The sequence below is a fragment of the Colobus angolensis genome, unplaced genomic scaffold, assembly GCF_000951035.1.
Source record: "Colobus angolensis palliatus isolate OR3802 unplaced genomic scaffold, Cang.pa_1.0 Scaffold306, whole genome shotgun sequence".
In the NCBI taxonomy this organism is placed as follows: domain Eukaryota; kingdom Metazoa; phylum Chordata; class Mammalia; order Primates; family Cercopithecidae; genus Colobus; species Colobus angolensis.
The window spans coordinates 2,159,189-2,173,166 of NW_012116333.1; the positions used below are offsets into that span (position 1 = coordinate 2,159,189).

General features: G+C 45.2%; 1 protein-coding gene across 1 annotated transcript in view; it reads left to right on the forward strand.

The window, feature by feature from the left end:
• Positions 1-13,978, forward strand: part of WDFY4 (WDFY family member 4) — a 312,399-nt gene that overhangs the window by 107,442 nt on the left and 190,979 nt on the right. Inside the window, exons 21-24 of the mRNA XM_011950358.1 lie at positions 387-532; positions 1,728-1,839; positions 2,581-2,771; positions 8,100-8,252. Of these exons, the coding sequence (XP_011805748.1) occupies positions 387-532; positions 1,728-1,839; positions 2,581-2,771; positions 8,100-8,252 (602 nt within the window). The remainder of the gene's footprint in view (positions 1-386; positions 533-1,727; positions 1,840-2,580; positions 2,772-8,099; positions 8,253-13,978) is intronic.

Genomic DNA, 13,978 nt, shown 5'->3' on the forward strand with positions numbered 1-13,978 from the left:
CATGTGCCACCATGATTTTTTGTACTTTTTTGTACTTTTAGTAGAGACTGATTTTTTGTACTTTTAGTAGAGACGAGGTTTCACCATGTTGGCCACTTCCGATCTGAACTCCTGACCTCAAGTGATCTGCCTGCCTCGGCCTCCCAAAGTGCTGGGATTACAGGCATGAGCCACCACGCTCAGCCCAGAGTTTTCTATAAGCATCAGAGAAGAGGGTAAAACAAATGACATGCAAACATACAATGTGCAAAAACATGCAATGTGACAACATACAAACATCCTCTCAGTGATTACTTTGCTGTGTGACACAGATATTAAATTGTATGAGGAGTAATTTCCTTCTCTGTAAAGTGAGACTAGAAACCAATAAACATGTATTGTTACAGGGGAGGACCTGGACAGTGAAGCCACACCCCTTGTTGCAGAAGAAAGAGTTTCTTTTGGACTTTACATAGCCAGTTCCTCTATCACCAATGTAGCGGACATCAGAAATGCTTACAATGAGGTGGACAGCCGTCTGATCGCCAAAGAAGTACATCTTCTAACTTCATTGCTAATCTCTGTTGGAATCTTGGTTTCATGGCTTGCTTTAGCTTTCAGTGCTTAAGTAGACACTATTTCATGTTTGCACATGTATAGATGGATACACACATACATGTTTCCCACTTCATTTGTTAAAATATCCTATGCCTCCTCACCCACTGGCGTCCTCCAAGACTAAGCCTTTCACTTATAATTATTCAGAGAAGAAAAATCATAAATAAAAGAACAAGAACAAATGACAGGTTTTAAATACCTTTGCAGCATTGAAAACACTATTGAGCTTTCTTAGTCCTGGGTATTAATGACCCACTAACACTGAGATATTCGTTGAGTTGTTGTGATTTTTTTAATTTTAATTTTTTTATTTTTTTTACAGATGGGATCTCTCTATGTTGCCCAGGCTGGTCTTAAACTCCTGGGCTCAAGTGATCCTCCTGCTTCAGCCTCCTGAGTAGTTGGGATTACAGGTGTGAGTCATAGCACCCAGTATTGCTGTGATTAAAACAACAAACAAACAAAAAACAGTAAATTTTCAAAACAACAAGACGATATGTTTATAGATGGAGATGCCATTAAATTTACTTCCAAATTTTGCATAAAGAGCTCTTTTGCTTAGCACTGATGAAAACTTGCTGATTTGTTTATATTCTCTTCACTCTCATGGACAGAGGTTACCCCCAGAGGATGGGGAGTCAGGAACTAGGTCCTGTTGATCATGAAAATTGTGACTTAGCAGCAACACACTGCTTTCTGATATAGGAGGCCAGGATTCCTATCTTCTTGCCCCTTTGACACCTGTAGAGATTGGGCTCCCAGAGCCTGAACAAACCTAGTCTGAGAAGGTGGCAGCCCTCACCTTGGTAGCGCTGTTCCATCTGAAAGTGTCCTTGGGTCCCTCTTGCTCTTCTTAGCACCTCACTGTAAGCATGTGGGACACTGGTGGCTCAGACTGCATAACTGAAGCTGCTCACTTAAATTCAGCCACAGCCTGGGGAGCAGAATGCATGAGCCTGATTTTTGGCTTCAATCCCCTGACATTGGTTCAATTGCTATTCATTCGCTGATCATTGCTGATGGAGTGTCAGCACTGGGCCAGGTCCCAGGAGCTGCCCTCCAGGAGCTCGTGGACAACGGATCTTCTTTTGCAGGAGTTTCTTAGGACTAATTGCTGCTCATTTGTCTAGATGAACATTTCATCCCGTGACAATGCCATGCCCGTTTTCTTGCTGAGGAATTGTGCTGGCCACCTGTCAGGGTCTCTGCGGACCATTGGAGCTGTTGCTGTGGGTCAATTAGGTATGTTCAGCTGGGAAGCTTTGCTGCTATTTGGAAAGCAAGGTTTGTGCTGTTATGGCTTGTGCACCCTGGGGTTCTGGAGTGATGTGCAGGATGGAGTGTGCTGGAGAACCAGGATGGGGATGACCAGAGTTGGGAGTGAATCCAGCAAGAGAGCCTCTCAGAAAGCATGAGGATCTGTTCACCTGGCCACATCTGACAATCAGTAGGGAGCTCAGCTACTAACCAGACTGCTGTCTGTGACAGCAGAAACCTGTTATCTAGTGAGCACAGTGGGGCTTTTGAGTAGAAGCACTGATTGTGGTTGTTTGAGTGAAAACTGCTGGTCACCATTCAGTTGAGCAATAGCAAGGCAACAAATTGGTGCAAGTGCCCTACCCAGCAGGATCTAGAGGACAGGCAAGAGCAATGGGTTGATAGAACAAAAGGGATACTGAGGCTTGGGGGTCTGGCTCATCCAGCACCCTGGAGTGAAGGCAGAGGGTGGCAATCTGAAATACTCTGGGCTGTTCAGCCTTCTGATGGCAAAGAAAGGACTTAGCACAGTACAGTATCTCCCAGCCACATAAGACTTTCAGAGCCTCCTGCTCTTCCTCCCAGCCTGTCCCAGGTGCACAGGCCCCTCTGGCTGTGGGTGGATGGTAGCACTGTTAGCTCATTGGTCCTCCTGTGCTGTTGAGGCATTTCCCATTGCAATGAAGCTGTGACATGCTGATGAAATGCCCACTTTATGTCACATAGGGGTGAGGGTGTTCCACTCCAGCCCTGCTGCCAGCAGCCTGGACTTCATTGGCGGGCCTGCCATCCTCCTGGGCCTCATCTCCTTAGCGACAGATGATCATACCATGTATGCGGCTGTGAAAGTTCTGCACTCAGTCCTGACCAGTAATGCCATGTGTGACTTCCTGATGCAACACATCTGTGGGTACCAGGTAATCCCATCCTCCCACCTGGGACTGAGACTCCCCAAAGGGCTGTCATCCCCAGGGAACAGGGACAAGCGTTGCTTGCCCCAGTAGTATTCCCTCCAGGGTGACTTCTAAAGAAGGGGAGCCGAAAGCCCTTGGGTTCTGAGACTAGCAACTTCGCAGCAGAGGAGGGGCAGGTGACAGCCAGGCCAAGAACTCTACTCAGGATGAGGATGCTCACCTGGCTGTGGCTTCTGGCCGTTTTCACTGAAAAATTCCAGTGTCATTTGTGGTGGTCTCCCCACCTTATTTCTAGCATGGTGGCTGAGAGCCCAGGCTGCAGAGCTGACTGCCAGAGTTTAAATCACATCTCTTCTAATTTGCTGTTTAACCTTAGATGAGTTACTTATCCTCTGCCTGTTTCCCCACCTGTAAGATAAGGACTGTAATAGCGTTGCTATAAGGATTAGATGATTTCACACAAGTAAAGAGGTTAGAATTACGTCAGGCCCAGAATAAGTGCTGAGTAAATATTAGTCATTTCCAGTTCTTAATCTCTTTGTGCATCAGTTCCCTCATGTGTAAAGTGGGAATATGAGAGCACCTGTTTTGCAGGGTTGTGAGGACTGTGTTTATGTGTGTTGAGAGCTTAGAGGAGCACCTGCACAGGGGACCTGCTTTGCACATGTTTACTGTGATTGTCATTGCTACTTAGAATTGGTAAAGTTAGATGAGATGTGACCACTGCACTCAAGTAACTTCTCACATGGCTGGGAGGTGGCCAGGTGAAAAATTAGGAGGGCAGGGCCAGGGTCGGAGTCTGGGCCATGTCATGGGTCTCACAGGCAGTGGAGGCTTCCTCTGGTGTGGGGGCTGCTGGGTGATTGGGGCAAAGCCTCCTGTGTCTCTGGATACTGGGTCAGGGTTTGAGCAGAAGAAAGCTGTGTGATGGCCTTCCGGGCACTCACTGTCTCTGTCTGGACTACTGCCACAGTTGGACAGTAACCCCTTCCCCCAGCCAGTCCCTCGTCACCCAGTGATGCCAGCTGTAGCCCCACATCACAGATCTGATGGTGCCCCTCCTGTGTGTAAAACCTTCAAAGGCATCTGGTTGCCGATACCATATCCCAAACTCCTTAGACAGGCTTTCAAAGCCATTCAAAACTGGCCACAGACCTTTCCTTCCAGCCCCACCTCCAATCCAGCCAACATTTCAGTCCATGCTCTCACCTCCCCAAATCCTGTACCTTCTCTGATCATTAAAGAGCATATGACTTTGTGTGCCTGTGGCCTCTGCTTGGAGCACCTCTTTTTTTCTCCCTCAAGCACTCTCCTTCTGTTTTTCCAGATCAAGCTCAAATAGCAAAGGTAGCATTCTCTTCCCCCAAGTGAGCATGTGGCTGTCTCCTAGTCCCCTTGGCACTATGGGCACACCCCGTTTTAACTGTTCTCGCACCCACACTGGGATGATCGGTCTACACATCTCTACTGGAATCTTCTAAAGATCCTAGTAATTTTTACTCTTTGCTGGTGTATTACTGACACCATGAAGACACTCAGTACGTGTTTTGGGAATGAGTAAATGGGTATGTCTGAGTTTATGCTAAAATTCAAGAATTGGGGATATTGGTACACAACGGTTTTCTTTGAATGCGCTATTAAAGATAATAGTAGTAGAATCTATTCTAATACAGCACAAGGATATCTGCTGTGGCTAGGGATTTTAATAATTATTGTGACCATTTCTAAAAAGGCACAAATCAGTTCCTGCCCTCATGGGTGTATCTAGAAGGATAAAACAAGAGCCAAAATAATTTTAATATAAATAAAAATGCATATAAATAAAAATGCAATCGGTGTCCAAGATTCATATCAAGAACTACTATACTTTGTGACTCACTGGCTACCTGGCTACCTTCCCAGAAACTCTGAGCTTCATAGAAAGCTCAGACTACGTCAGGTTCACTGTATTCTCATTTCCCAGTCCTGGGGATGGGAGGTGGGCGCAGTGAGCTCTCAGTGAGGGTTCAGAAATGAGAACATCATCTTGAGAGAATTAACTAGCCACCACGGAGGTACGTAGCACCTGTTGTCACATGTAGGTAGAGGGGTCAAAAAGCATTTTGTTAAAAAGGAAGCTCGTCAAGAGGTTCCCTGGAGACTGAGCTGGCTGAGCTTTCCAGGAAGAGATGGTAGAGACAAGGAGTGGCCCATGGATGGAATCTCTTTACTCATCTTAATTGATCAAATGCTTCCCAAGACCAGGAACTCTGCCAGGCACTAGGGATGTGAGGTGAACAAGTTGGGTTTAGTCCCTGTCTTCATGGTACTTACATCCAAGAAGGTGGACAGAAAAATACTGTTAGCATGAAGGAGAGTCTCTCAGATATCTCCTTTGAGTAAAGAACTCATCAGATTCAGAGGTTTATTGTACATTTACACATGAAGGCAGAAGGAGGAAATTTTAAAACTGTTATTCTGTCTTTAAAAAGGAAACATTTCAAATATTTATGTCTTTGGGGAAAATCAGAAGGAAAAGCTGGGTGGCAAGAGAGGTGATAAATGGCAGGTTTGAGTGAAGAAATCGTATTATTTTATTTTTGTTTTTTTAAACTTCCTTGCCCACTCTTCATAAAATATACCTCCATCCTCCCTCATCCTTTTCTACGCACGTTTTCTTGCTTTGTGTTTCTTTGTAACCTGCATGTGCATTTGCATTATGTCTGCTTCTGTGTCACCACGTTTGTGTCTGTTTCACCCCCAGACACATGCTTCATAAGACGTGTGTCCTGCTTGTTTATTGCTGTACCCTAAGCACATGCCATAGATAGTAGGTGCTCAGTTAGGATTTGGGAATGAATCAGTGAATGAAAACAGGGGTCTTCAATTTTGGCTTGCTCTTGCTCAGGAATGGATTTCATCAGTTTTTAGGTTTTACTCTAGGCTCATCTGCTGGTTTATCGGTTGGGTGGGAGAGCATAAACCTTCCTATCTGTTATTTCTGTCAACCTGATTTATCAGCCTCTTCTCAGACTAAATAATAGCCAGCTGAGTTTGACAGGTGGATGTTCTTAATATGGGGAAGGAGGAGGATACTATTCCAGACTAACATTAAAACACTCACAGGATCTGGTCTGGGTTCCTCCACAAGGCTAGGAGGAGAGAATGGTTGTGGAGCTGTGCATGGCATACCGAATGGAGGGTAGGGAGCCATAACCCTGCCACTATGGGGAGTGTAGGTTCTGCCTCACAGGTGATGGGCAATCGCAGGAAGGCTGGGACAGGGAAACGGACTGACCGAGGTGTTAGAACACCCCTTGGCATCAGTGGAGAAGATGAGGCATGGGAATGAGGTTCAAACAGGTGCTGAGATAGAATCTGACATAATAGGAGCCTGTGTTCCTGACCTGGGGAGTCTCAGGATCTGTGAGGAGCCTGGGCAGGTGGTGCTGGAAAGGAGCCAGGGCGGTCCAGCAGGCTGCCGACAGGAAGGAAGGGAGATGCTGGGACATGCTCAGTGGGAAATGTTTGTGAGACATTGAAGATGAAGTATCATGTGGGAGAAAAGGCTCTGGAGCTCAGGGGCAGGCTGTGCTGGAGGGGTAAATATGAGGGTCATCGCCACAGTGATGATATTTAATCTAAGGAAATTGATAAAATAGCCAAAAAGAAGCTGTAGAGAGAGAAGAGTGTTGAGGGGGAAACAAAGAGGAGCTAACCACATAGAACTGGGAATGTAATTAAAACCCAGTAAAGGAGATTGAGAAGCAAGAGGGAAGAGAAACCAAAGACAGTTATGTCAAGGAATCTGAAAAAAGAATGTGCTTTGGGAAGGCGGGTGTGGTCAAACCATGCTAAATGCTGGTAAAGAATAGCACAAACTAAGGATGGAGGCGTCTTCTTTGGATTTGGCCACCTGAAAGTCCCTGGTGGCCTTTCTGAGGGAGGTGGCCAGGTGGAGGCAGTGGCTGGCTGATGCGGGTTGAAAAGACAATGTGAGGTGAGAATATGAAGCCAGGGCGTGTTGATACTGCTTTCTAGAAGTTTGCCTATGAGCAGGAGGAGCTGTGTAAGAGCTACAGAGATTAGGGATGGAGGGAGGGTTATTTTTACAATGACAAATACTAGAATATATTTGTACAAAGGAGGAAGAGATCCAGGGTTGGGCTGTGGAATCTTGGAGAGAACAGTTATCTCAAAGAGCAGTGTCCTTGAGATGGTGAGCAGTGGGATCCAGAGACCAGATAGATGGGAGACTCTGCTTGCAACGGGAAGGAATCTAACACATGTATTTGTGAATTTGGTGGTGGGAAGACAGAGTATTGGTATCTGATGGGTTCTGTCTTCTCAGGAAAGTATGAGGTCAGGTCGGGGAGAGGAAGAGAGGTTATAGGAGAGAGGAGAAGCAATGAAACTATGATCTTTAGGATAAGAAAATACAGCTTATTAGAAAGACAGAGTTGGATTGCCAGACCCAACTGAGTGTCAGTTTGACATTTGACACTATTTGATGTAAAGTGAAGCCAGTCGGACTGAATGTTTTCTCATGCAACTTTTAGCTATCCCAACTATGTCTTGCTGTGGGATTTCATATATATTGAATGGTCTGGAAAGATATTGAGTCTTTTCTGATCACAAACAAGGCTTCCCAAGGGCACATTGCAAGAACATGTCTGGGAGGACAGGGAGAGAGGGCGGGCTGTGTTGGAGCCATGGATGGGGAATGGAGCCATGGATGGAAGGAGCTGAGACTCCAGACGAGGTGACTCAAGACTCATCTGCCAATGGATGGCTGGGCAGACTGACTCGTGTGGAGGTGGAGTCAACAGAGATGTGAGGCTTGGTGGGACCCATCTTCTTAGTCTGAGACAAACTGGGTCACCAAATGTATGCTGGGACCCAAGTGCTTCCATGCTGGAATTGATGCTGCACATTGCTGGCTTCCCAGGGGCTGGTGCAACTGACCGGCACATCTGGCTGGGTGCAACCAGCCTTATGGGCAGGTGGTAGCTTCCCGTAAATGCAGCATTTATGGGATGGTTATGCATGTAAAGGACCCAGTAACAGCAAATTAGAAGGAGGCTTGAGAAGTGTGGGAGGAAACCAGGAGAGAGTGGCATTCTAGAAACATGGAATAGATGCAGGGAAAAGTAAGGGCCCCAGTGAGAAGTCAGGTCATGGCACAGAAAAGTGGCCGCAGAAGTTGATGTGTATTTTTCTTCTGAGAACATGGGAATGAAGGATGGTAGCAGCAGGGAGCAGAAGGTTGCAGACTGGACTGAAACAAGTGGGTGAAGGGGGAAGCGCTAATGATGCATTCATGAGGAAACTGCTTTGTGTTAACCTTTTCAGATAATGGCGTTCCTCCTGAGGAAGAAAGCCTCTCTCCTGAACCATCGAATTTTTCAGCTGATCCTCTCAGTGGCTGGCACTGTGGAGCTGGGCTTCAGGTCATCTGCTATCACCAACACTGGTGTTTTCCAGCACATCCTCTGCAATTTCGAGGTAAATCAGAGATTGGCCCTTAGCCCTTCAGGAGTGTGTGTGATGGTAAATATGCTAACTCTGGGCTTTCCCTTAAACCCAGCACGTCAGCTTCCCTCATAGTCATGATGGTAGGAAGAGGGAAAACCAAACAAGCCTGCCCAGAGGCCCTGGTTTGTAATGACATCCTGCCACCTATGGACTGTGTGGCTTCGGACAAATCTCTTGACCTCTCTGAGCCCCACTCTTTTTTTTGGGTGAAGTGGAGACCTTCATTTCCTTGCAGGCTGTCATGAGGGTTAAGCCAGATAGTATCTGGGAAATTTTTAAGCTGTAAATTAGCATATACATATGAGGGTAAAGAAAATGATCTCAGTTCCTTTGGGTGGTGTTTTGCTGTTTCCAAATGATTCTTGAAAGGGGTGAGTTGAGGGGTGCAGAAGGAAACGCCTGAGGCTAACTGAGGAGCATCGTACAGAACTGCTTTGGGCGAATCAATCCATTCACAAAGCATCATTTACTGAGCACCCGCTGGGTCAGGTACTCGCCGTGTCCTGGAGACACAGTGAAAACTAGAACCCAGTCCTTCCCCACAGCCAGATGTGCCTGGGACACAGCCAAGGTGACACTGCAAATGCTAGGTGCCACAGTGAGGCAGGCACAGGGCATCTGGGGAGTTGGAGTGAGCAGACAGTCAGAATTCAGGGGGAAAACAACCTTCCAGGTGGTGGGTATATGCTATTTGCAAACACTGTACATCAGAGTGAGAGCAGTCATGGGGACTTGAGAACAAGTGGCTTGTTGGGGGCCTACAGGTTTGTGTTGGTTGCAAGAGCAGGAGAGAGAGAAGGCAGGCCCAGGGGGTTAGACTGCCCAGACTACGCTTTAGCCTGGGCATGTGGAGGTCCTCAAGAGAAGTTTCAAAATTCTTTCTTTGTTTGTTAAGAAATTGATATATGTTTATTATAGAATATTTTTAAATGACAGAAAAGTGTGAGAGGGAAACTCCTGTTTCCAAGACCTAGTTAATTCTTGTCACACCTGGATGCATTCTCTTGTAGTATTTTCTATGCATAATACATTTAAAAAATCACAGTCATGATTATGCTGTAGGTATTATTTTGAGTCTAATCTTTTCTCGTATACCAAAAACATGTAAACATTTTCATTACGAACACTTACAAGCACTGTTCTGAGATCAGAATAATATTCTGTTATCCTGGTTTCTTCATCATTTCTCTATAGTCAACTTTTTAGATTCTTTCTATATTTTGTTATAAATTGTGTTATAGATGGCACTTTTGTGGAGATATTTCTCCCACTTTTAAAAACATTTTCTTAGAATAAATTATCAAAATTGAATAATGAGAATAAAGGAGTTATGAACAATTTTTAGATTGTTGATAAGTTTTAGCAAACTTCTGACATCTAGGGATGTTAACTGTGGAATGGCAGGTGAGAAGAGCCCTGAAGCAGGGAGATGGGTCATGAGATGATTGAAGAACTCTGGGTAGAAGATTTTGAAACCTAAACTGAGGCAAGGGTAGTGGGAAAATGAGGGCAGCAGGTGAAAAAGCCATAACTTGAACCAGAAGTGACTTAGAGCCAAATGACAAGGGAAATACTATGTACCAAAACACCACAGGGCTGCTACTGAAGGCAGGACAAGAGGGAGACTGACAGTCATCAATGTATATATTATAAAAAGAGAATATTCTTTGTATAATATAGATCAAGATTCGATTCAACTTCTAACTTCTAACTTCAGATCAAGAAGTTAGAATGACCAAACAAAATCAAAACTCAGAGAAAGAAGGAAGGAAACATATAAATGAGAACATAAATTAATAAAATAGGAAGAAAAAACATACAAAGGATCAACAAGGACAATTAGTATTTCTCCTAAAACAGACAAACCTCTGTTAAGATTGGCCAAGAAAAGAAGACAGAAGGCACAAATAAATAGTATTAGGAAGGAAAATGGGAGAATACCACAGAAGAATGAGCAATTAGAAAGGAAACAAGACAATTGGATTAGTAACTTTGTGCCAATAAATTAGAAAACTTAGCGTATTTGAGCAATCTCATCGAAAATAGAAGTTTTCAGAGCGCACTCTAAAATAAATAGAAAACCCCAATGATCCTAGAACCATCAAGTAAAGTGAGTCACTGGTTTAAAATCTGTTGAAACAAACAACAACCAGAAGGGAACGCCAGGCCGGGCACTCACAGGGAAATTCCACCAGTTGGGAAATAGGTTCTTTCTAGCTTCTTTAATGAGCTAATCTTAATGGCAGAACACAAAAGGACAGTACAGAAAATGAAAAAGTACAGGCTAATCTTATTTGTAAATATAGGCATTAAGAGCCCTAAATATGAGATTAGCCAGTTGAACCAGGCCAAGATAAATGTCCTGGTCCTGGATCTGAATCTGGAAAAGAGGATTGTGGAGGAAGCCAGCATGGCCTGGAGAATGGGCTCCCTGTACACAAGGGAAAAGGAGATGTATATAAATGGCCATAAAACCCCACTAAATAAGATAGTGTATCTTGACTGCAACTGCTGCTGCCCCTTCTGAGATGCTGTGGCCATGCTCAGGCAGTCTGGCTCCAAAACGTCCTGGCCACCTGCATGGCCCAAGAATTACCAATGCAGGAACCCATCATGCTCCATTGCCTGCTACCAGCATGGCCATGGACACCACCCTTCCCCACCCCACCCTGAATAAAACTACCCCCCTCAGGAAACCTGGTGCTTTTAAAGCTGGATTTAAGAAAACAAACCACCAATAATAACCAGATGCTAAAAAGCAAAGCAAAGTGAAACAAAATGAAATGAAACAAAATAAAATTTAAAGATTGAGAGGAGAGAATTTCAAAAAGGGAAAAATGTTTCCCAAATGTCATGTTCTGCCTACACCAAGTAAAGTGAGGTGAGGGATGTGTATGTACCCCATTGGAGGTCACTGACAGGCTTACTGACAAGTAAGTTGTGGGGTCAGAAACCACTCAGAAGTATGGAGAAGCAGCCGGGCTTGGTGGCTCATAGCTGTAATCCCAGCATGGGGAGGCTGAGGCGGGAAGATCACCTGAGGTCAGGAGTTCAGGACCAGCCTGGCCAACATGGTGAAATACTATCTCTACTGAAAACACAAAAATTAGCTGAGCATGGTGGTGGATGCCTGTAATCCTGGCTACTCGGGAGGCAGAAGCAGGAGAATCACTTGAACCCATGAGGCGGAGGTTGCAGTGAGCCTAGATCATGCCATTGCATTCCTGAGTGACAAGAGCAAGACTTCGTTTCAAACACACAAACTAAAAAAGAAGTAAGGGGAAGTGTGGGGAGACTGAAAGTGGAGGCAGTCAGTGGACTTTGGAAAATAGCAGAGAGGAAGTTTCAGAACTTTTGTTTTTTTTGTTTTGTTTTTTTTTTTTTGAGACGGACTCTCACTCTGTTGCCAGACTAGAGTGCAGTGGTGCAGTCTCGACTCACTGCAACTTTTGTCTCACGGGTTCAAGTGATTCTCTTGCCTCAGCCTCCTGAGTAACTGGGACTACAGGCACGTGCCACCACACCCAGCTAATTTTTGTATTTGTAGTAGAGGTGGGGTTTCACCATGTTGGCCAGGATGGTTTTTATCTCTTGATCTCATGATCCACCTGCCTTGGCCTCCCAAAGCACTGGAATTACAGGCATGAGCCGCCATGCCCAGCCGGTTTTGTGTTTTAAGATGGGAGAGACTTAAATCTGTTTGTAGGTTGAAGGAAAACCAGACAGTTAAAATACTAGTGGGAGAAGAAACTGCTAATGAGACACATCTTCAGAGGAGACGAAGGGTTTGGAAACAAGAGAGTGGATCACAGGAGAAAGGGTGGGATCCGTGAAACTGGTGTGAAGCAGACAGGAAGAGGAAGTTGTGAGGAAGGGAGAGACAGGAAGTCCTTGAGAAGGGAATTGACAGGAAGCTATGAGGGAGGCGGGTACAGGAGGTTGTTGAAGCAGGGAGGGACAAAAATTTGTGAGGGAAGGAGGGACAGGAGGTTGTGAGGGAAGGAGGGACAGGAAGCTGTTGAGGCAGGGTTGGACAGGAAGTTGTAAGACAGAGTTGGACAGGAAGTTGTAAGGCAGGGTTGGACAGGAAGTTGAGAATTAGGGAGGAACAGGAAGTTGTGGCCTTCTAAGTCTTAGGTTTTGGTTTCCCTCCTCTCCTCTCCTCTCTCCTCCCCTCCCCTCCCCTCTCCTCTCCTCTTTTCTTTTCTTTTCTTTCTTGAGACAGGGTCTCATTCTGTTGCCCAGGCTGGAGGGCAGTGGTGCGATCTCAGCTCACTGCAACCTCTGACTCCCATGTTCAAGTAATTCTGCTGCCTCAGCCTCCTGAGTAGCTGGGATTACAGGCATGTGCCACCACATGTGGCTAATTTTTTTGTTTTTAGTAGAGATGGGATTTCACCATATTGGTCAGGCTTCTTGAACTCCTGACCTCAGGTGATCCACCCACCTCAATCTCCCAAAGTTCTGGGATTATAGGCATGAGTCACCATACCCAGCCTCTGGTTTCTTAAAGAGGGAACTGGCTAGTTCATTTCTGAGAGTACAGTCATCTCACGGGTGGGGAGAGAGCAACACCTGACACATTATCCACCTGATATTCAAACAAATCTAATCCAGACATCTTAATATAATCCTTAGTACAGGCTTATGTGACACAGAATAACAATCAAAAGATTCAATTATTCATGTTTCTCAAAATTCTGACATTTGATTTTATGTAATTTCCTGATGAGCTAGGCAGCCTCACATGGGTGTGGCAACTTATTATTGTTGCTGTATTCTGGAATGGAAATGAGAGAGGCTGGAACTTTTGTGGGATGCGTAAACGGTGCACCTTATTGTATTAGTGGGTTCACATCTGACTTTCTTAGTTCTGTCAGCCCTTAGCCCCTGGCCTGGCATATCATTTGTTGAATGACTGCATTCATGAATCAATATCCTAAGTGTGCAGGGCTCTTGGAGCCCTTCAGACATGTATGTTGGGGTGCCATGCTGGATACCCATGTTTTCACTAGAGCTGCCTTCATCAATACCAGCTATCCCAAATGGCAGCTGCCCAACCTCTGTGTGTGCCTTTGGGCAGTGGCTGTGCTTTAAAAAGCAGGAAATCTGTCACTCTTTTCCTGGCTGAAGAACAATCCACCCATTTTATCTTGTTTTACTTTGTATTCACTCATTCTTTTAAAAAATTTAATGTATCTTTACAAAAGATAGTGGCATGTATGATGCTAGGCTCCGGGGATTAAAGAGGGACAGTCCCTACCTTCACAGGCCTCCTGATAAACTTGTGTTCACTGGGGTTCTTTTGCATTTCCTCTTCAGCAAGAGTAAGCAGTCATGGGCAATTGCTTAACTTCAAGCAAGGTTGAGTATTGACCCTATGGGTCACTATCTGTAGGTGATGCCCATGGGGACCCAGTGTGGAGGCAAGGGAATGGGCTTCATGGTCAAGTGGATTGACTTTGAAAACAGTCTCTGCCAATTAAAAAAAGTCTAGCGCCAGAAAAGTTACGTAGTCTCCCTGAGTCCCACTCTTTCTAGCTACTAGATGCAGATAATAGGCAGGGTGCAGTGGCTCATACCTGTAATCCTAGCACTTTGGGAGGTTGAGGTGGGAGGAACACTTGAGCCCAAGAGTTAGAGACTAGCCTGGGCAATAAAACAATACCCCATCTCTACAAAAAATTTTTAACAAT